At 51.8% G+C, this 26,784-nt stretch overlaps 1 protein-coding gene across 1 annotated transcript in view; it reads left to right on the forward strand.

Annotated features, from left to right (window-relative positions):
- The window catches only part of LOC142485039 (uncharacterized), a 44,874-nt gene that overhangs the window by 17,582 nt on the left and 508 nt on the right, over positions 1-26,784 (forward strand). Inside the window, exons 3-6 of the mRNA XM_075584276.1 lie at positions 7,375-7,568; positions 9,065-9,174; positions 15,752-15,826; positions 16,396-23,778. Of these exons, the coding sequence (XP_075440391.1) occupies positions 7,375-7,568; positions 9,065-9,174; positions 15,752-15,826; positions 16,396-23,778 (7,762 nt within the window). The remainder of the gene's footprint in view (positions 1-7,374; positions 7,569-9,064; positions 9,175-15,751; positions 15,827-16,395; positions 23,779-26,784) is intronic.

Genomic DNA, 26,784 nt, shown 5'->3' on the forward strand with positions numbered 1-26,784 from the left:
GTGTATGTATTGTGATGTCTCAGTCACAGTGTATGTATTGTGATGTATCAGTCACAGTGTATGTATTGTGATGTATGTATTGTGATACATCAGTCACAGTGTATGTATTGTGATACTCAGTCACAGTGTATGTATTGTGATGTCTCAGTCACAGTGTATGTATTGTGATACTCGGTCACAGTGTATGTATTGTGATGTATCAGTCACAGTGTATGTATTGTGATACTCAGTCACAGTGTATGTATTGTGATGTCTCAGTCACAGTGTATGTATTGTGATACATCAGTCACAGTGTATGTATTGTGATGTATCAGTCACAGTGTATGTATTGTGATACTCGGTCACAGTGTATGTATTGTGATACTCGGTCACAGTGTATGTATTGTGATACTCGGTCACAGTGTATGTATTGTGATACTCGGTCACAGTGTATGTATTGTGATGTCTCGGTCACAGTGTATGTATTGTGATACTCGGTCACAGTGTATGTATTGTGATACTCGGTCACAGTGTATGTATTGTGATACTCGGTCACAGTGTATGTATTGTGATACTCGGTCACAGTGTATGTATTGTGATACTCGGTCACAGTGTATGTATTGTGATACTCAGTCACAGTGTATGTATTGTGATACTCGGTCACAGTGTATGTATTGTGATACTCAGTCACAGTGTATGTATTGTGATACTCGGTCACAGTGTATGTATTGTGATACTCAGTCACAGTGTATGTATTGTGATACTCGGTCACAGTGTATGTATTGTGATACTCAGTCACAGTGTATGTATTGTGATACTCAGTCACAGTGTATGTATTGTGATACTCAGTCACAGTGTATGTATTGTGATACTCGGTCACAGTGTATGTATTGTGATACTCAGTCACAGTGTATGTATTGTGATACTCGGTCACAGTGTATGTATTGTGATACTCGGTCACAGTGTATGTATTGTGATACATCAGTCACAGTGTATGTATTGTGATACATCAGTCACAGTGTATGTATTGTGATGTCTCAGTCACAGTGTATGTATTGTGATACTCGGTCACAGTGTATGTATTGTGATACTCAGTCACAGTGTATGTATTGTGATGCTGCGTCACGTTGCGGGGTCTTTGTCCCACATTCAGGGCAGGAAGCCTCAGTGTTGGTTGGAGCAGGGTTTATGTTACAGGGGGTGTCAGTGGCTGATCCGCAGAGCTGACGCTCACATCGGAGGGTTACATTTGCTCCAGACTTTGCTGTTCCCTGATCGGTGTGAGGTTGCGGCCCTAACATCACGTGAAGCTCGGTACCTATACATACAGAAGCCGTGTGCAGATCACGCTGCCACGACATGCCTGCGAGGGGCCCTAACATCACGTGAAGCTCGGTACCTGTACATACAGAAGCCGTGTGCAGATCACGCTGCCACGACATGCCTGCGAGGGGCCCTAACATCACGTGAAGCTCGGTACCTGTACATACAGAAGCCGTGTGCAGATTACGCTGCCACGACATGCCTGCGAGGTTGCGGCCCTAACATCACGTGAAGCTCGGTACCTGTACATACAGAAGCCGTGTGCAGATCACGCTGCCACGACATGCCTGCGAGGGGCCCTAACATCACGTGAAGCTCGGTACCTGTACATACAGAAGCCGTGTGCAGATCACGCTGCCACGACATGCCTGCGAGGGGCCCTAACATCACGTGAAGCTCGGTACCTGTACATACAGAAGCCATGTGCAGATCACGCTGCCACGACATGCCTGCGAGGGGCCCTAACATCACGTGAAGCTCGGTACCTGTACATACAGAAGCCGTGTGCAGATCACGCTGCCACGACATGCCTGCGAGGGGCCCTAACATCACGTGAAGCTCGGTACCTGTACATACAGAAGCCGTGTGCAGATCACGCTGCCACGACATGCCTGCGAGGGGCCCTAACATCACGTGAAGCTCGGTACCTGTACATACAGAAGCCGTGTGCAGATCACGCTGCCACGACATGCCTGCGAGGGGCCCTAACATCACGTGAAGCTCGGTACCTGTACATACAGAAGCCGTGTGCAGATCACGCTGCCACGACATGCCTGCGAGGGGCCCTAACATCACGTGAAGCTCGGTACCTGTACATACAGAAGCCGTGTGCAGATCACGCTGCCACGACATGCCTGCGAGGGGCCCTAACATCACGTGAAGCTCGGTACCTGTACATACAGAAGCCGTGTGCAGATCACGCTGCCACGACATGCCTGCGAGGGGCCCTAACATCACGTGAAGCTCGGTACCTGTACATACAGAAGCCATGTGCAGATCACGCTGCCACGACATGCCTGCGAGGGGCCCTAACATCACGTGAAGCTCGGTACCTGTACATACAGAAGCCGTGTGCAGATCACGCTGCCACGACATGCCTGCGAGGGGCCCTAACATCACGTGAAGCTCGGTACCTGTACATACAGAAGCCATGTGCAGAACACGCTGCCACGACATGCCTGCGAGGGGCCCTAACATCACGTGAAGCTCGGTACCTGTACATACAGAAGCCGTGTGCAGATCACGCTGCCACGACATGCCTGCGAGGGGCCCTAACATCACGTGAAGCTCGGTACCTGTACATACAGAAGCCATGTGCAGATCACGCTGCCACGACATGCCTGCGAGGGGCCCTAACATCACGTGAAGCTCGGTACCTGTACATACAGAAGCCATGTGCAGATCACGCTGCCACGACATGCCTGCGAGGGGCCCTAACATCACGTGAAGCTCGGTACCTGTACATACAGAAGCCATGTGCAGATCACGCTGCCACGACATGCCTGCGAGGGGCCCTAACATCACGTGAAGCTCGGTACCTGTACATACAGAAGCCATGTGCAGATCACGCTGCCACGACATGCCTGCGAGGGGCCCTAACATCACGTGAAGCTCGGTACCTGTACATACAGAAGCCGTGTGCAGATCACGCTGCCACGACATGCCTGCGAGGGGCCCTAACATCACGTGAAGCTCGGTACCTGTACATACAGAAGCCATGTGCAGATCACGCTGCCACGACATGCCTGCGAGGGGCCCTAACATCACGTGAAGCTCGGTACCTGTACATACAGAAGCCATGTGCAGATCACGCTGCCACGACATGCCTGCGAGGGGCCCTAACATCACGTGAAGCTCGGTACCTGTACATACAGAAGCCATGTGCAGATCACGCTGCCACGACATGCCTGCGAGGGGCCCTAACATCACGTGAAGCTCGGTACCTGTACATACAGAAGCCATGTGCAGATTACGCTGCCACGACATGCCTGCGAGGGGCCCTAACATCACGTGAAGCTCGGTACCTGTACATACAGAAGCCGTGTGCAGATCACGCTGCCACGACATGCCTGCGAGGGGCCCTAACATCACGTGAAGCTCGGTACCTGTACATACAGAAGCCATGTGCAGATCACGCTGCCACGACATGCCTGCGAGGGGCCCTAACATCACGTGAAGCTCGGTACCTGTACATACAGAAGCCGTGTGCAGATCACGCTGCCACGACATGCCTGCGAGGGGCCCTAACATCACGTGAAGCTCGGTACCTGTACATACAGAAGCCATGTGCAGATCACGCTGCCACGACATGCCTGCGAGGGGCCCTAACATCACGTGAAGCTCGGTACCTGTACATACAGAAGCCATGTGCAGATCACGCTGCCACGACATGCCTGCGAGGGGCCCTAACATCACGTGAAGCTCGGTACCTGTACATACAGAAGCCATGTGCAGATCACGCTGCCACGACATGCCTGCGAGGGGCCCTAACATCACGTGAAGCTCGGTACCTGTACATACAGAAGCCATGTGCAGATCACGCTGCCACGACATGCCTGCGAGGGGCCCTAACATCACGTGAAGCTCGGTACCTGTACATACAGAAGCCGTGTGCAGATCACGCTGCCACGACATGCCTGCGAGGGGCCCTAACATCACGTGAAGCTCGGTACCTGTACATACAGAAGCCATGTGCAGATCACGCTGCCACGACATGCCTGCGAGGGGCCCTAACATCACGTGAAGCTCGGTACCTGTACATACAGAAGCCATGTGCAGATCACGCTGCCACGACATGCCTGCGAGGGGCCCTAACATCACGTGAAGCTCGGTACCTGTACATACAGAAGCCATGTGCAGATTACGCTGCCACGACATGCCTGCGAGGGGCCCTAACATCACGTGAAGCTCGGTACCTGTACATACAGAAGCCATGTGCAGATCACGCTGCCACGACATGCCTGCGAGGGGCCCTAACATCACGTGAAGCTCGGTACCTGTACATACAGAAGCCGTGTGCAGATCACGCTGCCACGACATGCCTGCGAGGGGCCCTAACATCACGTGAAGCTCGGTACCTGTACATACAGAAGCCATGTGCAGATCACGCTGCCACGACATGCCTGCGAGGGGCCCTAACATCACGTGAAGCTCGGTACCTGTACATACAGAAGCCATGTGCAGAACACGCTGCCACGACATGCCTGCGAGGGGCCCTAACATCACGTGAAGCTCGGTACCTGTACATACAGAAGCCATGTGCAGATCACGCTGCCACGACATGCCTGCGAGGGGCCCTAACATCACGTGAAGCTCGGTACCTGTACATACAGAAGCCGTGTGCAGATCACGCTGCCACGACATGCCTGCGAGGGGCCCTAACATCACGTGAAGCTCGGTACCTGTACATACAGAAGCCATGTGCAGATCACGCTGCCACGACATGCCTGCGAGGGGCCCTAACATCACGTGAAGCTCGGTACCTGTACATACAGAAGCCATGTGCAGATCACGCTGCCACGACATGCCTGCGAGGGGCCCTAACATCACGTGAAGCTCGGTACCTGTACATACAGAAGCCATGTGCAGATCACGCTGCCACGACATGCCTGCGAGGGGCCCTAACATCACGTGAAGCTCGGTACCTGTACATACAGAAGCCATGTGCAGATCACGCTGCCACGACATGCCTGCGAGGGGCCCTAACATCACGTGAAGCTCGGTACCTGTACATACAGAAGCCGTGTGCAGATCACGCTGCCACGACATGCCTGCGAGGGGCCCTAACATCACGTGAAGCTCGGTACCTGTACATACAGAAGCCATGTGCAGATCACGCTGCCACGACATGCCTGCGAGGGGCCCTAACATCACGTGAAGCTCGGTACCTGTACATACAGAAGCCATGTGCAGATCACGCTGCCACGACATGCCTGCGAGGGGCCCTAACATCACGTGAAGCTCGGTACCTGTACATACAGAAGCCATGTGCAGATCACGCTGCCACGACATGCCTGCGAGGGGCCCTAACATCACGTGAAGCTCGGTACCTGTACATACAGAAGCCATGTGCAGATCACGCTGCCACGACATGCCTGCGAGGGGCCCTAACATCACGTGAAGCTCGGTACCTGTACATACAGAAGCCGTGTGCAGATCACGCTGCCACGACATGCCTGCGAGGGGCCCTAACATCACGTGAAGCTCGGTACCTGTACATACAGAAGCCATGTGCAGATCACGCTGCCACGACATGCCTGCGAGGGGCCCTAACATCACGTGAAGCTCGGTACCTGTACATACAGAAGCCATGTGCAGATCACGCTGCCACGACATGCCTGCGAGGGGCCCTAACATCACGTGAAGCTCGGTACCTGTACATACAGAAGCCATGTGCAGATTACGCTGCCACGACATGCCTGCGAGGGGCCCTAACATCACGTGAAGCTCGGTACCTGTACATACAGAAGCCGTGTGCAGATCACGCTGCCACGACATGCCTGCGAGGGGCCCTAACATCACGTGAAGCTCGGTACCTGTACATACAGAAGCCATGTGCAGATCACGCTGCCACGACATGCCTGCGAGGGGCCCTAACATCACGTGAAGCTCGGTACCTGTACATACAGAAGCCATGTGCAGATCACGCTGCCACGACATGCCTGCGAGGGGCCCTAACATCACGTGAAGCTCGGTACCTGTACATACAGAAGCCATGTGCAGATTACGCTGCCACGACATGCCTGCGAGGGGCCCTAACATCACGTGAAGCTCGGTACCTGTACATACAGAAGCCGTGTGCAGATCACGCTGCCACGACATGCCTGCGAGGGGCCCTAACATCACGTGAAGCTCGGTACCTGTACATACAGAAGCCATGTGCAGATCACGCTGCCACGACATGCCTGCGAGGGGCCCTAACATCACGTGAAGCTCGGTACCTGTACATACAGAAGCCGTGTGCAGATCACGCTGCCACGACATGCCTGCGAGGGGCCCTAACATCACGTGAAGCTCGGTACCTGTACATACAGAAGCCGTGTGCAGATCACGCTGCCACGACATGCCTGCGAGGGGCCCTAACATCACGTGAAGCTCGGTACCTGTACATACAGAAGCCGTGTGCAGATCACGCTGCCACGACATGCCTGCGAGGGGCCCTAACATCACGTGAAGCTCGGTACCTGTACATACAGAAGCCGTGTGCAGATCCCGCTGCCACGATCCCGCTGCCACCATCAGGCTGCCACCATCAGGCTGCCACCATCAGGCTGCCACCATCAGGCTGCCACCATCAGGCTGCCACCATCAGGCTGCCACCATCACGCTGCCACCACATCCCTGCGAGGGGCCCGTGCTTCAGGATCGGACCTCACGTAACGATGTACTATAGATACTGTGCTTTACTATATACCAGAGGTGGCCAACTCCAGTCCTCAAGGGCCACCAGCAGGTCGGGTATTAAGGATATCCCTGCTTCCGCACAGGCGGCTCAATCAATCAGTGGCTCAGCCAATGACTGAGCCACCTGTGCTGATGCAGGGATATCCTTAGAACCTGTCCTGTTGGTGGCCATTGAGGACTGGAGTTGGCCACTCTTGGAATAGACACAGACCACTTTGGGTACAGGGAGCTAAAGATACATACAAGTCAATGTCTGCCCTGCAGAGCTTACAATCTAATGTCTGCCTCTGGGGGTTTCCTCCCCTGCAGTGCTTACAATCTAATGTCTGCCTCTGGGGGTTTCCTCCCCTGTAGAGCTTACAATCTAATGTCTGCCTCTGGGGGTTTCCTCCTCTGCAGAGCTTACAATCTAATGTCTTCCTCTGGGGGTTTCCTCCCCTGCAGAGCTTACAATCTAATGTCCGCCTCTGGGGGTTTCCTCCCCTGCAGAGCTTACAATCTAATGTCTTCCTCTGGGGGTTTCCTCCCCTGCAGAGCTTACAATCTAATGTCCGCCTCTGGGGGTTTCCTCCCCTGCAGAGCTTACAATCTAATGCCCGCCTCTGGGGGTTTCCTCCCCTGCAGAGCTTACAATCTAATGTCTTCCTCTGGGGGTTTCCTCCCCTGCAGCTTCCTGAAGCCCACCACGCTGATCGGGAGGAACAAGGACGTGGTGGATTATTTCATCAGCTGCCTGTGCCCACAAGGGACGAATTACATCTCCAGGACCCACGCCCGGGTCATCCACACGTCCAGCTACCACGACTTCAAGCTGGTGGACTCCAGCCTGACCGGGGTGTACGTGAATGACGTGCGCATCGATGGTGAGTGGGAGATGTCTGGAGGAGAGCATGGGGTGGGAGCAGGACGGGAAGGACGTGCGCATCGATGGTGAGTGGGAGATGTCTGGAGGAGAGCATGGGGTGGGAGCAGGACGGGAAGGGCGTGCGCATCGATGGTGAGTGGGATATGTCCGGAGGAGAGCATGGGGTGGGAGCAGGACGGGAAGGACGTGCGCATCGATGGTGAGTGGGAGATGTCCGGAGGAGAGCATGGGGTGGGAGCAGGACGGGAAGGACGTGCGCATAGATGGTGAGTGGGAGATGTCCGGAGGAGAGCATGGGGTGGGAGCAGGACGGGAATGATACGCATCGATGGTGAGTAGGAGATGTCAGGAGGAGAGCATGGGGTGGGAGCAGGACGGGAAGGACGTGCGCATCGATGGTGAGTGGGAGATGTCTGGAGGAGAGCATGGGGTGGGAGCAGGACGGGAAGGACGTGCGCATCGATGGTGAGTGGGAGATGTCCGGAGGAGAGCATGGGGTGGGAGCAGGACGGGAAGGACGTGCGCATGGATGGTGAGTGGGAGATGTCCGGAGGAGAGCATGGGGTGGGAGCCGGACGGGAAGGACGTGCGCATCGATGGTGAGTGGGAGATGTCAGGTGGGAGCCGGACGGGAAGGACGTGCGCATCGATGGTGAGTGGGAGATGTCTGGAGGAGAGCATGGGGTGGGAGCAGGACAGGAAGGACGTGCGCATCGATGGCGAGTGGGAGATGTCTGGAGGAGAGCATGGGGTGGGAGCAGGACGGGAAGGACGTGCGCATCGATGGTGAGTGGGAGATGTCTGGAGGAGAGCATGGGGTGGGAGCAGGACAGGAAGGACGTGCGCATCGATGGTGAGTGGGAGATGTCTGGAGGAGAGCATGGGGTGGGAGCAGGACGGGAAGGACGTGCGCATCGATGGTGAGTGGGAGATGTCTGGAGGAGAGCATGGGGTGGGAGCAGGACGGGAATGACGTGCGCATCGATGGTGAGTGGGAGATGTCTGGAGGAGAGCATGGGGTGGGAGCAGGACGGGAAGGACGTGCGCATCGATGGTGAGTGGGAGATGTCTGGAGGAGAGAATGGGGTGGGAGCAGGACGGGAAGGCCGTGCGCATCGATGGTGAGTGGGAGATGTCCGGAGGAGAGCATGGGGTGGGAGCCCCATACCCCCTATTCCCTCTCCCTCCCCATACCCCCTATTTCCTCTCCCCCCCCCCATACCCCCTATTCTCTCTCCCCCCCCCCCCATACCCCCTATTCTCTCTCCCTCCTCATACCCCCTATTACCTCTCCCTCCCCATACCCCCTATTCCCTCCCCCTCCTCATACCCCCTATTCCCTCTCCCTCCCCATACCCCCTATTCCCTCTCCCTCCCCATACCCCCTATTCCCTCTCCCTCCCCATACCCCCTATTCCCTCTCCCCCCCCATGCCCCCTCCTCCCTCTCCCTCCCCATACCATTCTCTGCAGTAACACGGCGCTTTCCTCCCAGCGGAGCACATTCTGTATGAAGGAGACACGGTCACCTTCGGTCACCCCTCCTGCACGGACATCGTCCCCGGGACCCGAGCCCGGCAGCCCAGCTCCGAGTCGTACTTCCTGGTAGGTGAAGTCGCGTGTTCTGCTTTGTCACGCGATGTTGCGGAATAATGCCGCGTGCCGCGCTGATCGGGGGCGCTCATTTCTGCGTTGTACGTGTTTGGGGGGGGGGGCTTTGGTGTTACAGGGGGTCTCACTGGTCACCATACTTTGGGTTTCCAGCAAGGGGAAAGCACTTAGCCCTGTAACATTTCCTTTATTCGCTGTAACCGTTGTTTAATAAATTTACCTTTTTTTATGTTTTGCAATTTTGGGATCAAACACAATACCCAGTGGGCACGGCCTGTGTGACTATATATATATATATATATTGTATTGTATATTATATATGATATAATATATATATATTATTAGGCATATTTAGGTTACATTGCATATCTGGCTTAATACAATAGTATTTACCTTGTTCAAATAGTAGAAGGGTCGGGGTCGGGCCCCGGAGGGGATGACCCTAGGACCACATCATGGTCCGGAGGCCTGGAAAGGGAGAAAAAGGGTGAGGGGGAAGTGAGGGGGGGGAGGGGGAGGGAGTTGGCCCTCCCTCCCCTTGACCGGCAGGACTCTCCCATCCATACCCCAAGGCTCTCCTGCGTTCCCGTTGCTTAGTGAAGAATATATTGCTTTGGGTTTGTGGGTTAGCCAGGGCTCCCAAATGTTATAGAAACTTTCCGTCGAGCGCTTAGGAGGGCCAGGGGGTTTCCGTTGTCATGACCTCATGGAGTCGTTTCTTCACCCTTTGTTTTGTGGGGGGCGATACCTTCTTCCAAGAGGACGCAACTGCGCATCTCGCTGCCGTGAGAATAAAGGAGATTCATTTCCATATCAGTCTGCCCAATAGGAAGGTCAGTGGGTCAGTGGGTCAGTGGGAATAGTGAGGTCTGTGACCTCTTTTATTAAATCTTGTATTATGAGCCCAAATTTCTGAATCTCTGGACATAGCCACCAGATGTGGGCCAAGTCCCCTCTCTGGCCACAGCCTCTCCAGCATAGATCTGAGGCCAGAGGGTAGATTTGTTTCAGTTTCACTGGCGTAAGATACAGAGGCGGCACACTTTATTCGAACACGGCTAGAGCCGCAAGCCGCGAGATTTCCCGGCTTTCGTGTTGCCGCGCGTCACCGATGCGTGGTCACGCTTCATCGGGAGCGTGCGCGCACGGCGTGCGTGCCCAGCCCTGGTTTCCCGCGATGTGGGGGATGCGGTGGGGGGACCCGGCGGACCCGGAGAGGGGAGGGGGAAGCCCCGATCGGAGGACCGATCCTCCGAGGCTCCGGCGCGTGCGCGGGAGAATGCGGCGCGCGCCCCGTATCTGTCGCGGCCGAGACCGGGTAAATGTTAGAATACACTCGGCCGCGACAGTACCAGTGATACATTATTGTATATATGTTCTCCTTCACCGTGGTACATATGGAAGTTCCTGAGGCCGAGTCCTCTCTGTCTATAACCATGTTCAGTTCCGCTGCCCGAGCATATAACCGTGTGCGGTGGGGTCGCTGGCTTCTCCATGCCGGCGTATTTTTGTGTTATTAGACCTTTTTGGTGTGCCCCTGCTTGGCACAGCTTCTCAAATTTTGTGAGGGGGAAATTTCAACGTTGGGGACATTTTTTGTAAAAAGTGCCGAATTTGGAGAAATTTGAATGTATCGAGCTCAGGTGCGTTGAATTTGGGGCGTAAATCCTGGAAACCCAGGAACTTTCCATCGCTCAACAGGTCGGCGGCCGCTCTGATCCCCAATAATTTGAATAGGTCGAATTGTTTAGTTTCGCACCCTGGAGGGAATTTAGGGTTGTTAAATATTGGGGTGAGCTGTGAGCTGGTGGAGGAGAGCTGGAATTTAGTTTTAGCTTTTAGCCATATTTCCCATGTGTGTCTCAGCGCTCCCAGTTCACATTTAGGCGCCATGTCAGTCCCTCTATCCCCACACCACAGATAAGCTGGCAGAGAAGGCGTTCTGGAGTATTGAGAATTGTTAGCCAACATAGCTGGTCTGGGTCCGAGTTCCACGTGACGCCTGTCTTAGTTGGGCTGCTTGGTAATATTTTGAGACATCTGGGACTCCAAAGCCTCCTCTCGCTCTGGGCGACAGAAGAACTGATCTTGTTACTCTGGGTTTCTTACCCTGCCAAATAAAGTGAAACATTTTGTTTTGAATATTTTTTAGTTCAGAACCAGGGATATGGACCGGGAGTGTCTGAAAAAAATATAATAATCTGGGGAGTATATTCATTTTAACTGAAATCATTTTCCCGATCCATGAGATCTGGTCTCCTTCCCATTTATCCAGATCTCTTGTAATTTTCCTAAAGAGGGTTGGGTAGTTATTTTGATAGAGGGATTGGTAGTTCCTTGATACATGTACTCCCAATATTTGATGTATGAAGGGCTCCATCTATCATTGAAGTTTAGTTTCAGTAATTGCATCTCTGGTTCTGACAGGTTTAGGTTCAGGGCTTCTGATTTGTCACTATTAATTTTGTAACCTGATATTTTGCCAAATTCCGTTAACTCTTTAGGAAGATTGGGAAGGGAAGTCTGAGGTTGCGTTAATGTTAGGATAATATCAGCAAATAATGAGACTTTGTCGTTTTCACCCATTAGTACGCCCTGTATGTTTATATTGTCTCGTATTTTAGACGCTAGAGGTTCGATTGTTAGAGCAAAGAGGAGAGGGGACAACGGTCACCCCTGTCTCGTTCCATTTTTTATTTCAAATTTCTTTGCGTTTCCACCGGGGAGTTTAACCACCGCAGAGGGGCTGCAATATAGTGCTCGGTCTCCCTCTATGTATCTTTGAAGCCGAATTTCTGCATTGTTTTATCAAGGAATAGCCAATCGATTCTATCGAACGCCAAACTTAACAGGACCGCTTTGGTTGCTGTGAGGGGGGCATGATCAACTATGTTTATAATCTTACGGGTATTGTCTGAGGCTTGCCTACCTGAGACAAACCCCACCTGGTCGTTGTGTATTAATCTAGGTAAAACCTCTCTACTTCTTTTTAAGGGATCTCTCTACTAGTTTTGGCTCATCCCCCTTTTCCATGAATCTTTTTGTTATGACCATTGACTGATCTTCGAAGTCTTCCATTTGGGAACAATTCCTTGTATCCGGTACATTTGTACATAAGGTATATTATTCATCCCGTGTGTAGAATGGTTTCTCTGGGCATCTAGATACGAGCTTACATCAAGTTTAAAAAAAAAGTTTTTGTTGTAATTTTGTTCTCCACAATGGTTAGATCAAGATCCCAAAAATTAATACTGGTTCTGTGGTTCTCCCCACTCAGAACAATATTCATTTTATTACAATTAAGGTAATCAATTAATATATTCATATCTTCCCGAGAGCCGGACCAAATCATTCGAATGTCATCAATGAATCTTCTGTAGAAGCGCATATTGTCGCTGTACTGTGTCTCATTCCAAACGTATTCCTGTTCCCATAATCCCGTGAATAACCCCGCGTAATTAGGGGCGAAGCATGTGCCCATGGCTGTCCTATGGGTCCGGACATAAACGGAACCCTCAAATAGAAAGTAATTGCGATTAAGTATAAAAATTATACTATCTACAATAAACTGTTGTGATAGTGATAAAGTGTTGTCCTTATATAAAATATGTTTAACTGCCTCTACACCATGTGTGTGTGCTGTACACAAGTATAAAGTGATGTCACATATGATGTCACCCATATGTAGTGCTGTTCTCAAACATTATCGTTAAGTGAATTAAGTGTGCCAGTGCTATCCCTCACAGAAGAAGGTAACGCTGCAGTGAGTGGGGCCAAGGAAGTGTGGACATATTTCGATAAATTTGCAGAGATAGATCCTGTTAGATAGAACGCCGCCGCCTCCTCCCTGTTGATAAAGTTGGGGGCCACGCCGCCGCCTCCTCCCTGTTGATAAAGTTGGGGGCCACGCCGCCGCCTCCTCCCTGTTGATAAAGTTGGGGTGCCACGCCGCCTCCTTCTCCCTGTTGATAAAGTTGGGGTGCCACGCCGCCGCCTCCTCCCTGTTGATAAAGTTGGGGGCCACGCCGCCGCCTCCTCCCTGTTGATAAAGTTGGGGTGCCACGCCGCCTCCTTCTCCCTGTTGATAAAGTTGGGGGCCACGCCGCCGCCTCCTCCCTGTTGATAAAGTTGGGGTGCCACGCCGCCGCCTCCTCCCTGTTGATAAAGTTGGGGTGCCACGCCGCCGCCTCCTCCCTGTTGATAAAGTTGGGGTGCCACGCCGCCGCCTCCTCCCTGTTGATAAAGTTGGGGTGCCACGCCGCCTCCTCCCTGTTGATAAAGTTGGGGTGCCACGCCGCCTCCTTCTCCCTGTTGATAAAGTTGGGGTGCCACGCCGCCGCCTCCTCCCTGTTGATAAAGTTGGGGTGCCACGCCGCCGCCTCCTCCCTGTTGATAAAGTTGGGGTGCCACGCCGCCGCCTCCTCCCTGTTGATAAAGTTGGGGTGCCACGCCGCCGCCTCCTCCCTGGTGATAAAGTTGGGGTGCCACGCCGCCGCCTCCTCCCTGTTGATAAAGTTGGGGGCCACGCCGCCGCCTCCTCCCTGGTGATAAAGTTGGGGTGCCACGCCGCCTTCTCCTCCCTGTTGATAAAGTTGGGGTGCCACGCCGCCTCCTCCTCCCTGTTGATAAAGTTGGGGTGCCACGCCGCCGCCTCCTCCCTGTTGATAAAGTTGGGGTGCCACGCCGCCGCCTCCTCCCTGTTGATAAAGTTGGGTGCCACGCCGCCGCCTCCTCCCTGGTGATAAAGTTGGGGTGCCACGCCGCCTCCTCCTCCCTGTTGATAAAGTTGGGGTGCCACGCCGCCGCCTCCTCCCTGTTGATAAAGTTGGGGTGCCACGCCGCCTCCTCCCTGTTGATAAAGTTGGGGGCCACGCCGCCTCCTCCTCCCTGTTGATAAAGTTGGGGGCCACGCCGCCTCCTCCCTGTTGATAAAGTTGGGGGCCACGCCGCCTCCTCCCTGTTGATAAAGTTGGGGGCCACGCCGCCTCCTCCCTGTTGATAAAGTTGGGGTGCCACGCCGCCTCCTCCTCCCTGTTGATAAAGTTGGGGTGCCACGCCGCCTCCTCCCTGTTGATAAAGTTGGGGGCCACGCCGCCTCCTCCCTGTTGATAAAGTTGGGGTGCCACGCCGCCTCCTCCTCCCTGTTGATAAAGTTGGGGTGCCACGCCGCCTCCTCCCTGTTGATAAAGTTGGGGGCCACGCCGCCTCCTCCCTGTTGATAAAGTTGGGGTGCCACGCCGCCTCCTCCTCGCTGTTGATAAAGTTGGGGTGCCACGCCGCCTCCTCCCTGTTGATAAAGTTGGGGGCCACGCAGCCTCCTCCTCCCTGTTGATAAAGTTGGGGTGCCACGCCGCCTCCTCCCTGTTGATAATGTTGGGGGCCACGCCGCCGCCTCCTCCCTGTTGATAAAGTTGGGTGCCACGCCGCCTCCTCCCTGTTGATAAAGTTGGGGTGCCACGCCGCCTCCTCCCTGTTGATAAAGTTGGGGGCCACGCCGCCTCCTCCCTGGTGATAAAGTTGGGGTGCCACGCCGCCTCCTCCCTGGTGATAAAGTTGGGGGGCCACGCCGCCTCCTCCTCCCTGGTGATAAAGTTGGGGGGCCACGCCGCCTCCTCCTCCCTGTTGATAAAGTTGGGGTGCCACGCCGCCGCCTCCTCCCTGTTGATAAAGTTGGGGTGCCACGCCGCCGCCTCCTCCCTGTTGATAAAGTTGGGGTGCCACGCCGCCGCCTCCTCCCTGTTGATAAAGTTGGGGTGCCACGCTGCCTCCTCCTCCCTGTTGATAAAGTTGGGGTGCCACGCTGCCTCCTCCTCCCTGTTGATAAAGTTGGGGTGCCACGCCGCCTCCTCCTCCCTGTTGATAAAGTTGGGGTGCCACGCCGCCGCCTCCTCCCTGTTGATAAAGTTGGGGTGCCACGCCGCCTCCTCCCTGTTGATAAAGTTGGGGTGCCACGCCGCCTCCTCCCTGTTGATAAAGTTGGGGGCCACGCCGCCTCCTCCCTGTTGATAAAGTTGGGGGCCACGCCGCCTCCTCCCTGGTGATAAAGTTGGGGTGCCACGCCGCCTCCTCCCTGGTGATAAAGTTGGGGTGCCACGCCACCTCCTCCTCCCTGTTGATAAAGTTGGGGTGCCACGCCGCCTCCTCCCTGTTGATAAAGTTGGGGTGCCACGCCGCCTCCTCCCTGTTGATAAAGTTGGGGTGCCACGCCGCCTCCTCCCTGGTGATAAAGTTGGGGTGCCACGCCGCCTCCTCCTCCCTGGTGATAAAGTTGGGGTGCCACGCCGCCTCCTCCTCCCTGTTGATAAAGTTGGGGTGCCACGCCGCCTCCTCCCTGTTGATAAAGTTGGGGTGCCACGCCGCCTCCTCCCTGGTGATAAAGTTGGGGTGCCACGCCGCCTCCTCCCTGGTGATAAAGTTGGGGTGCCACGCCGCCTCCTCCCTGGTGATAAAGTTGGGGGCCACGCCGCCTCCTCCCTGGTGATAAAGTTGGGGTGCCACGCCTCCTCCTCCCTGTTGCTGCTTTTCATTGCTGAAATGTTTGTAAATGTTAATATGTTCTTCTCTGTCGCAGTTTGAACGCTGTTACTGTGAGACGGGACACACGTCTGCTGGACATGTCCCTGCGAGGAGCAGCGCGACGCCACAGGTAACGGGTGACCCCGGGGTCACAGCCCTGCGGGTAACTCCCGGGGGTTACTGGGACCTGTGTGTAAAACACAGAAACCCCCAAGTTAGTGTGTTTATATTGTATGTAAAACACAGCGTGCCACTAAAGTCACCCATCGGTAGCAGGTGCCGGTCACCGGTCTTCAGACATCATTGGCTCCTCTTTATATATTGCCCCAGGACAGGGCTATTCTTTCTGCAGCCTGACCGTGTTCGAGAATAGTGCAGTATTAACCCTTACTGCCCAACCCCCCTCACCCTTTGCACAGAAGGAAGGCTCCAATCCGCTTATGTTTTTTTTTTTTTTTTTTTTTTTTTTTTTTTGTTTCAATTTATTTTTATTGTTTTAGAGAGACATAACAAATATATTGTCCATACAACAAAGAGCATTAACAGTTCGTCATCTGAAATAAAATAATTGATATAACACGCGTCTCTCATGAGCTTAACAAATCCGCTTATGTTTTTATGTTGATCAGGAGTATTTATTTGCTTGCAGACTTTTTATTTAGATAAGTTGTAATTCTGTTCGTTTTCTGTTGTTTACAGATTCACCCGTTCCCGTCTATTTCGGCCGTAAGCAGCGTAAAAGTAAACTGTGGAAAGGAGCTGGCTCTTCGCACCGTGTCTCCCGTTCTTTCTTCTCGGACCACTTCAAGGAGCAGCGACTCCCTTTCTGAAGCGCCTTCGGAAAGTGAATGCAATGAGTCTCTAATCAAGGGAAGTTCTTCCCACACCAAGAGCCCCTCAATCCTTCCCGAGGCGTACGGACCTGGGAGTTGTACTGATGATGATCCTGCAGGCCCAGGGGTGCATGGGCAAATAACTAGATCGTCTTCCCCTGAATATGATGCTGTGCAATTACGTGCGTCGGAGGAAGAATATTCCCAGGACAGCGTCTTCTCTGATCAAAGCAGCAAGAGCTCTAACAAAGCGCAACACAATGAAGATGACGTAGAAGGTTCCACGTATGATGTATGCGGTTTTATAGACCAAGATCATGAATTAGCTGCAGAGTCTTGTGATATCACTGAGTCGGCTTATTCAGAAGTTGTTCATTCTCATGAGGATTCAGACAATGGACAACATCTTTATGACCAGCAGGAGAGGACTTTGGTGGAATGTGGGGGGCAAAGAAGCAGCCAAACACATTTGGATGTTCATATGGAAGAAGAACACGACCTTGCAAAATCAGATGGTTTAACTTACTCAGATGTACAGACCAATAATCCGGACATTTCCAGGGACGCTGATCTTGACATGAAGAAGCAGGTGGCTGATGAAATGTGTAAACAGATCCCTGAAAAAGTACATCGTTTGGAAGGAGATTGTATAAATGGACTTGTGGAAAATCAGGAAGAACTTGGTTCTGCGGGTTTATTGAGTTTAAATGTAGAATTCTCACAGGATAGCAACTTATCTGTTCAGGACAGTGAGGACTCCTGTAATTCCCATTCTGTCTGTGAAAAGTCACTGGATACAATTAAAGACTCCCCGCTACACCCAGCATGTAAACCAAGTAACGAAGATCAAGGCGATGCTCGCACCGAAACTTCCAGACGTAATGAATCACATGCTTTTATAGACCGAGACCATGAAAACAAACGGTCTATAGACGCTGTGACTGGCGGTAGGGCTGAGGCGACTCGTTCAGAAAAAAGTTCTGTACAGAAATCTCCTGACCTTTCAGACCCCATCCATGAAAAAGGATTCTCCGATGAGCAGAAGACCTCTTTGGGGGCAGATATGAGACTGATTAGTAGCGATGTAAATACGGATTACTGCATGGAAGTAGAGAAACAGATCATGACATTTGAGCGTGTTGCTAACATAGAGGTACAGCCTAATAAACCAGCTAATGGAGATACTTCCATGGACGCTGATCTTGGCATGAAGAAGCAGGTGGCTGATGAAATGTGCATGCAGATCCCTGAAAAAGTACATCGTTTGGAAGGAGATTGTTTAAATGGACTTGTGGAAAATGGGGAAGCACAGCACATTGTTCCGTGGCGTTCCTCTGAGGCGGAGGCTACAAGACTGAGTTCAAATCATGAATTCCCCCAAAATAGCAACTTACCTGTTCAGATCAGCGAGAGCTCCTCTAATTTACATTCTTGCTGTGAAAATCCATCAAGTACAAATAAAGACGACTCTCTACCAGCCACGTGTAAAACACCTAATGAAAGGCAACCCGGTGCCAACATAAATACTCCTTCCCGTAATGTATCATCATATGCTTCTAACGCCGGGGACTGTGGGAAGGAAAAGGCCGCAGAAGCTGTGTCTGCTGATGTGACACAGTGTCCAGATATCACTTTATATCACCCTTATCCAGAATGCACCACGGAAAAAAGAGCCTCATGCCAGAAAGGAAAGGGTTTGGTGGCAAATAGTAACCAAGCAAATCTGAGCAACCATATGGCCGCGGGAAATCATCAGCTCATGAAATCAGAGGGTGTTACTAGCTCAGGTCGGAAGACTAGTGATACAGATAACCAAGGTGCACCCGTGGGTGCGGATACAGGCAGCAAGGAGGAAAGGACTAATGTAGATTACAGCAACATGCCTCAAAAACTACATCACTCACTTATCTTGAAATATGAGAAGGTTTCACAGCCCGTAGAAGAAAATGAAACACATGCTCAAGAATTTAGCAAAATGTACAATCCAGATTCTGAGCACGATGCCAGGGGGCGGCCTCTATCTTATCCGGAGGCTCCAGATTCTGAGCACGATGCAGGACGGCGGCCTCTATCTTATCCGGAGGCTCCAGATTCTGAGCACGATGCAGGACGGCGGCCTCTATCTTATCCGGAGGCTCCAGATTCTGAGCACGATGCAGTGGGGCGGCCTCTATCTTATCCGGAGGCTCCAGATTCTGAGCACGATGCAGGACGGCGGCCTCTATCTTATCCGGAGGCTCCAGATTCTGAGCACGATGCAGTGGGGCGGCCTCTATCTTATCCGGAGGCTCCAGATTCTGAGCACGATGCAGTGGGGCGGCCTCTTGCTTCTCCGGAGGCTCCAGATTCTGAGCACGATGCAGTGGGGCGGCCTCTATCTTCTCCGGAGGCTCCAGATTCTGAGCACGATGCAGTGGGGCGGCCTCTTGCTTCTCCGGAGGCTCCAGATTCTGAGCACGATGCAGTGGGGCGGCCTCTTGCTTCTCCGGAGGCTCCAGATTCTGAGCTCGATGCAGGACGGCGGCCTCTATCTTATCCGGAGGCTCATGATATTCATGTAAATCCTTCTCTTAATCACAGCCCCCTACTGTCTGCTCCGGCTGTTGAAGATTTAATGCAGGGAGAACCAGGAGATGCATCACTAAACCAGAAAGAGAATGTAATTCATGCCAAAGCTAGGAACACCTTCTTACAAGAGATGTATTTGGAAGGTAATGGTATTACAGAGGATAGTATTGATGGAAATGTGTCTTTAAACCAGAAGCCGATCGATCCTTTAATTTATGACGGGATGGATGCATCCTGCAGGAATGAGGTTTCTTGTCCAGCAGTGCAGAGTCACAATGGCGATATGAACACCAAACGTGGGCGGGAGATGGCAGGATTGGGAAGCGTTTATCAGCCCTCCACAGATGACCGTCCAGGGTCAACATATTCAGAAGTTCAATTGGAGACGGCTCCTACGGCTGATGATAATCATCCCAACGATGAAAGGATGTACACAGGTGAAGATGAATTCGCAGTTAGTAATAACTTGTTTAGTGGCATGGAAGAGTCAGAATGTCCGGGCGATTTCAAGTCCATCCCTACTGACGTCGCCGGGGAAGTTAAACGCGCTTTCGGTTCCACTGCAAACACAGGATGGTCTCGGGGTCTTCATAAAGCAGGAGGTGTAAAACGTAATGTGCAGGGGGACAACGCTGGGTGCCCCATTAGTAAAAGTACCACACACGTCTTCCTTAGGAGTGATCACGTATCTCCTCTTGATGAGTCTTCTCCAGCAGCTCAGGTGTCGGTTTTAGGTGAGCGAATGGCCTTAGTGAGAGAATTAAAGGAGGAGATTCCAGATGAAGCGTTCCTCGTTCCGGTCAGCTCTGAGAAGGACACTGAGCAGGATTTACATTTCACGGTCTTAGAAGGTCAGGTCACAGCTGCTAAAAATGATATAGAAGATACATTCTCTCAGACAATAGATGCTGATTTTGAAGATTTGTGTGAAGAAATGACCTGTTTCTCTCCACCATGTGAGGCCGCGAAGAAATTAGAAGTATCCGATTCAAGAGCCGAATCTTCCGCAGGTAAACGAGAGAGATCTGAAAAGTCTCCCACAGCTGGGTCGTGCGATGGTTCTTCTTTGAATACCCAAATGTCCCATTATACAGGGGTGCATCATCGTCAGAGTATTGATTGCGTCCAATCTGAAAAGTCATACAGAGATCATGATAAAGACGACACAGAGACAAAAACTCTCTTAGCAGTAGATAGGAAAAAGTGGATATCCTGTTCAGATCGCAGGAAAGCTGCCCCAGTGGAAGATAACTTTGCACAAGTTGTTGATGCGTGGAACGAGGGAGCCGCTGAGCTGCCGGAGGCCGCTGTGGTCTGTGAAAGTTCTTGTCTGGACACACGTGTCAAGCCGGTCAGTACGGACATGCAGACGTCTGCCAGTGAGCGGCTCAAAGAAGAATTCGTGATTTCTCCCTTCGGACACATTAATGCAACTGCTGAAGATGATGGAAAACTGGCAGAAAAACAATTTTCTCACATGTTGGGTAATGCTGATGGTTCTGAGGAGAAAGTGAATATGGATCTGGAATGTACTGATAACGAATCAAGAAAAGAAAACACTGTTCGTGAATTCCCCACGGATTTACCTGGTCAGGTGCAAAATTGCAATTTAAATCTGCAGAAAGCGACCGTGACCCAACCGGAAACATTTGTTCAGAGGGACAGAAATAACGTGATGGAGAAAACAGGTCTGGACAAGAGTTTAACCCAAACAGATGCATCTTGTCCCCTTTCGGGTAATGAACAAGAAGTGGAAAATGTAGAATTGAATGATTGTAATGTGGGCGATATAACAGCATTTCACAATGGTAACATTCACGCGGATGGTGATGAAAACCTGAGTGACACGGAGAAGGCCAGAATAAAAGAAGAGTGGGCGCTGGCGAGCAGAGTGGATGTCGGGAGTGCCGTTACGGTGCAGGAATCTCCTAACCAATGGGGTTGGATCACAGATAATATTGAAGAGCAAAGTCCTTTCGCAAAAGAAGATATTGATAAAAGGTACAACCACCCTCCGTTGTCCGTTAAGGGTGGCGATGACCATCCTGCTCATCTTCAGGGCAATGCGAGCTCTGGCTCTGTACAACAGAAAGGTGATCACAACTTAACCATTGAAAGAAAAGAAAATATGGAGGAGATTGAAGTTGAAGATTTGAGTGCAAAATCATTTGAGTCAAATTGGATTGAGAGGGATAAAGTGGAACCATTTGTAAATTTGGGCGTGATGGGGAAAGATGAGATTGAGGATGGAAGCAATTCTTCATCTGGTAATGCAGGGTGTCCTATTCCACACAGGTTACAGAAGGGCTGTATGAGTGAAGACCAGAGAGAAATGCCCTTGACGTCTTTGTCACCACATTTTGACATTCAGAAAGATTCGGCATCACAAGAGATTACCAGAGACATGGATGGTAACACTTCTGAAGTGTCAGATTTAGCAGAAACAGATTCATTTGGTAAAGCCTCAAAGTTTCATCTTTCAGGCTCCAAAATATTGGACAATAATTCAGGAGAGCAATGTTTGGTCAGAGATTTCAATGAACACACAAATGTGGAACAAATGCATCCTCAGTCGGAAGGCTTTGACAGTGTAGAGGTTAATAAAGCAACGAATAACAAAGGAAGTCAACCGGAGCAAGAGACCATAAGGGAGGGAGAAGAGGAAGCTGTTACTGAGCAGGTAGCTGAGAAATGCTTTGAAGAAAGCACAGATCAGATCTCCTCTGGGACAGATGATGATGGGATATTGTCCAGCCTTTCACCAATGTCTTTTGTTTTCTCCAACAATAGCTCAGCTCGTTGGGAACATAGCACTGTACAGGAATCTGAAGGTAGAAATTGTTCGGAGACTAAGTGTAAAAGTCCAGTTGGTTTTCATAAAGACGCGCTTCATATGAACAGTGTGGATCCTGGCCAAACACATTCATGTTACAAGGAACAATTGGAGAAGCAGCCACAAGTGAGTGAAGGGGAATCTTCATATGAATTTCATATTGTGGATGTCCGTAGCCTCTCCCATGTTGAAGAAAGTGAGCCAGCGTTGGATAAGGTTATGAAGGAAAATACCCGCTCAGACGTAGCTGTTAAGAAGCCTTGTTTGGATTCAGGTGTGATCACTAATCTGGAACTTGCAGTTGCACGAAAAGGCGAAGGATTGTATAACACGGAGAGTGACTTGGAAAGTGGAGGAATTGTAAAACAAACAGAGGTTATGTCTAAGGTTCTTAAAACAGGCAGCAGCCATGAAAGTGAACAGGTGAGGAGTTTATATAGAGAAGACCATCCAAGACCTGCACTTAACACTCAGACTGATGTTCCACGGAGTGCAGATCATTTGATACAGCGAGTATCTGGTGGATATGATTCTACCCTCCCCCTACATACTAGCAGAGAAACATACAACAGGAGTACTCGAGAAGGTGCTACGAAGCTAAAACGGCATTTTAATGAGTCCGGGATCTGTTTCGTGGAAGAGAAGCAGAATCCTAACAAAAAAAGGTGTCAATTCCAAGCAGAATTAGAAGACAGGACCCAGATTTCCCGTGCCCAAGACGCGCCTTCACACCACCGCAAAGTGGGAAGTAACCAAGCTAAGCTTGTGGGCAGTATGGTTCGTCAGTACTTCAAACACGGAGTCCAGGCTGAACAACTGGTTACATCTGAAGTAACAAGTAATGTAGAGAAACAACATTTGTTAGCTCAACTAGTAATAGACTTTTTTAAAACGCCCAATGATTCAGGAGGTCTAAGGGATGGTTCACCCACAAAACAAAATGTTACCTGTGAACCAAAGTGTGTAAGTTCCTCGTGCGAGCACCCAGAGAAGAAGCATAGCAAGGGCCTTCAGACCGGTGCAGGAAATCCGGGATTATGGGAAACTGGTGAGGAGCAAAGATCTGGTGCAGAAGATACTGCTGACCATGAGGTCTCCTCACCCGGGTCAGACTTGGATAAAGAGCAGCTGTTTCTTGTTCAGATGCCAAAAAGGAAGTTTGAAGACTGTGTTTTAGAGACCGGTCAGTCCGAGGGGTGTCAGCAAGACATTGATACAAAGAGCAAGCCTGGGAAAAGACGAGCGACTTACATGGGGCCAGATGTGACCGGAAGCTCTGAGCCAGATGTGACCGGGAGCTCTGAGCCAGATGTGACCGGAAGCTCTGAGCCAGATGTGACCGGAAGCTCTGAGCCAGATGTGACCGGAAGCTCTGAGCCAGATGTGACCGGAAGCTCTGAGCCAGATGTGACCGGAAGCTCTGAACCAGAACTAAGACCCGGAGCTCACGATAATGTTTTAATAGATGTCCGTGGTCTTCAGCCACTGGATTTAATTGGTTCTTTGCAATTGTCTGACAGAGTCTCTAATTCTTTCAAGAATTCAGAGAAAGTCCAGAATAATTCTTTACCACAATGTCCTCCTAGCACTGCAGAGGGAGCGCAGCCTGTATGTGTAACACACACTACCCCTAGCACTGCAGAGGCAGTGCAGCCTGTATGTGTAACACACACTACTCCTAGCACTGCAGAGGGAGTGCAGCCTGTATGTGTAACACACACTACCCCTAGCACTGCAGAGGGAGTGCAGCCTGTATGTGTAACACACACTACCCCTAGCACTGCAGAGGGAGCGCAGCCTGTATGTGTAACACACACTACTCCTAGCCCTGCAGAGGCAGCGCAGCCTGTATGTGTAACACACACTACTCCTAGCACTGCAGAGGGAGTGCAGCCTGTATGTGTAACACACACTACTCCTAGCCCTGCAGAGGCAGCGCAGCCTGTATGTGTAACACACACTACTCCTAGCACTGCAGAGGGAGCGCAGCCTGTATGTGTAACACACACTACTCCTAGCCCTGCAGAGGGAGCGCAGCCTGTATGTGTAACACACACTACCCCTAGCACTGCAGAGGGAGTGCAGCCTGTATGTGTAACACACACTACTCCTAGCACTGCAGAGGGAGTGCAGCCTGTATGTGTAACACACACTACCCCTAGCACTGCAGAGGGAGTGCAGCCTGTATGTGTAACACACACTACCCCTAGCACTGCAGAGGGAGCGCAGCCTGTATGTGTAACACACACTACCCCTAGCACTGCAGAGAGAGAGCAGCCTGTATGTGTAACACTCACTACTCCTAGCACTGCAGAGGGAGTGCAGCCTGTATGTGTAACACACACTACTCCTAGCACTGCAGAGAGAGAGCAGCCTGTATGTGTAACACTCACTACTCCTAGCACTGCAGAGGGAGCGCAGCCTGTATGTGTAACACTCACTACTCCTAGCACTGCAGAGGGAGCGCAGCCTGTATGTGTAACACTCACTACTCCTAGCACTGCAGAGAGAGGGCAGCCTGTATGTGTAACACACACTACTCCTAGCACTGCAGAGGGAGTGCAGCCTGTATGTGTAACACTCACTACTCCTAGCACTGCAGAGAGAGAGCAGCCTGTATGTGTAACACACACTACTCCTAGCACTGCAGAGAGAGAGCAGCCTGTATGTGTAACACTCACTACTCCTAGCACTGCAGAGGGAGTGCAGCCTGTATGTGTAACACACACTACTCCTAGCACTGCAGGGAGAGAGCAGCCTGTATGTGTAACACACACTACCCCTAGCACTGCAGAGGGAGAGCAGCCTGTATGTGTAACACTCACTACTCCTAGCACTGCAGAGGGAGCGCAGCCTGTATGTGTAACACACACTACCCCTAGCACTGCAGAGGGAGCGCAGCCTGTATGTGTAACACTCACTACTCCTAGCACTGCAGAGGGAGCGCAGCCTGTATGTGTAACACACACTATTCCTAGCACTGCAGAGGGAGAGCAGCCTGTATGTGTAACACACACTACCCCTAGCACTGCAGGGAGAGAGCAGCCTGTATGTGTAACACACACTACTCCTAGCACTGCAGAGGGAGAGCAGCCTGTATGTGTAACACTCACTACTCCTAGCACTGCAGAGGGAGCGCAGCCTGTATGTGTAACACTCACTACTCCTAGCACTGCAGAGGGAGCGCAGCCTGTATGTGTAACACACACTACTCCTAGCCCTGCAGAGGCAGCGCAGCCTGTATGTGTAACACACACTACTCCTAGCACTGCAGAGGGAGTGCAGCCTGTATGTGTAACACTCACTACTCCTAGCACTGCAGAGGGAGTGCAGCCTGTATGTGTAACACTCACTACTCCTAGCACTGCAGAGGGAGCGCAGCCTGTATGTGAAACACACACTACCCCTAGCACTGCAGGGAGAGAGCAGCCTGTATGTGTAACACTCACTACTCCTAGCACTGCAGAGGGAGAGCAGCCTGTATGTGTAACACACACTACCCCTAGCACTGCAGAGGGAGAGCAGCCTGTATGTGTAACACTCACTACTCCTAGCCCTGCAGAGAGAGAGCAGCCTGTATGTGTAACACACACTACCCCTAGCACTGCAGGGAGAGAGCAGCCTGTATGTGTAACACACACTACTCCTAGCACTGCAGAGAGAGAGCAGCCTGTATGTGTAACACTCACTACTCCTAGCACTGCAGAGGGAGTGCAGCCTGTATGTGTAACACTCACTACTCCTAGCACTGCAGAGAGAGAGCAGCCTGTATGTGTAACACTCGCTACTCCTAGCACTGCAGAGGGAGCGCAGCCTGTATGTGTAACACACACTACTCCTAGCACTGCAGAGGGAGCGCAGCCTGTATGTGTAACACACACTACCCCTAGCACTGCAGAGGGAGAGCAGCCTGTATGTGTAACACTCACTACTCCTAGCACTGCAGAGGGAGCGCAGCCTGTATGTGTAACACACACTACCCCTAGCACTGCAGAGGGAGAGCAGCCTGTATGTGTAACACTCACTACTCCTAGCCCTGCAGAGGCAGCGCAGCCTGTATGTGTAACACACACTACTCCTAGCACTGCAGAGGGAGCGCAGCCTGTATGTGTAACACACACTACCCCTAGCACTGCAGAGGGAGCGCAGCCTGTATGTGTAACACTCACTACTCCTAGCACTGCAGAGGGAGCGCAGCCTGTATGTGTAACACACACTATTCCTAGCACTGCAGAGGGAGAGCAGCCTGTATGTGTAACACACACTACCCCTAGCACTGCAGAGAGAGAGCAGCCTGTATGTGTAACACACACTACTCCTAGCACTGCAGAGGGAGCGCAGCCTGTATGTGTAACACACACTACTCCTAGCACTGCAGAGAGAGAGCAGCCTGTATGTGTAACACACACTACTCCTAGCACTGCAGAGGGAGTGCAGCCTGTATGTGTAACACACACTACTCCTAGCACTGCAGAGAGAGAGCAGCCTGTATGTGTAACACACACTACTCCTAGCACTGCAGAGAGAGAGCAGCCTGTATGTGTAACACTCACTACTCCTAGCACTGCAGAGGGAGTGCAGCCTGTATGTGTAACACACACTACTCCTAGCACTGCAGAGGGAGCGCAGCCTGTATGTGTAACACACACTACTCCTAGCACTGCAGAGGGAGCGCAGCCTGTATGTGTAACACACACTACTCCTAGCACTGCAGAGGGAGCGCAGCCTGTATGTGTAACACACACTACTCCTAGCACTGCAGAGGGAGTGCAGCCTGTATGTGTAACACTCACTACTCCTAGCACTGCAGAGAGAGAGCAGCCTGTATGTGTAACACACACTACTCCTAGCACT

The sequence above is a fragment of the Ascaphus truei genome, unplaced genomic scaffold (genome assembly GCF_040206685.1).
Source record: "Ascaphus truei isolate aAscTru1 unplaced genomic scaffold, aAscTru1.hap1 HAP1_SCAFFOLD_520, whole genome shotgun sequence".
Taxonomy (NCBI): Eukaryota; Metazoa; Chordata; class Amphibia; order Anura; family Ascaphidae; genus Ascaphus; species Ascaphus truei.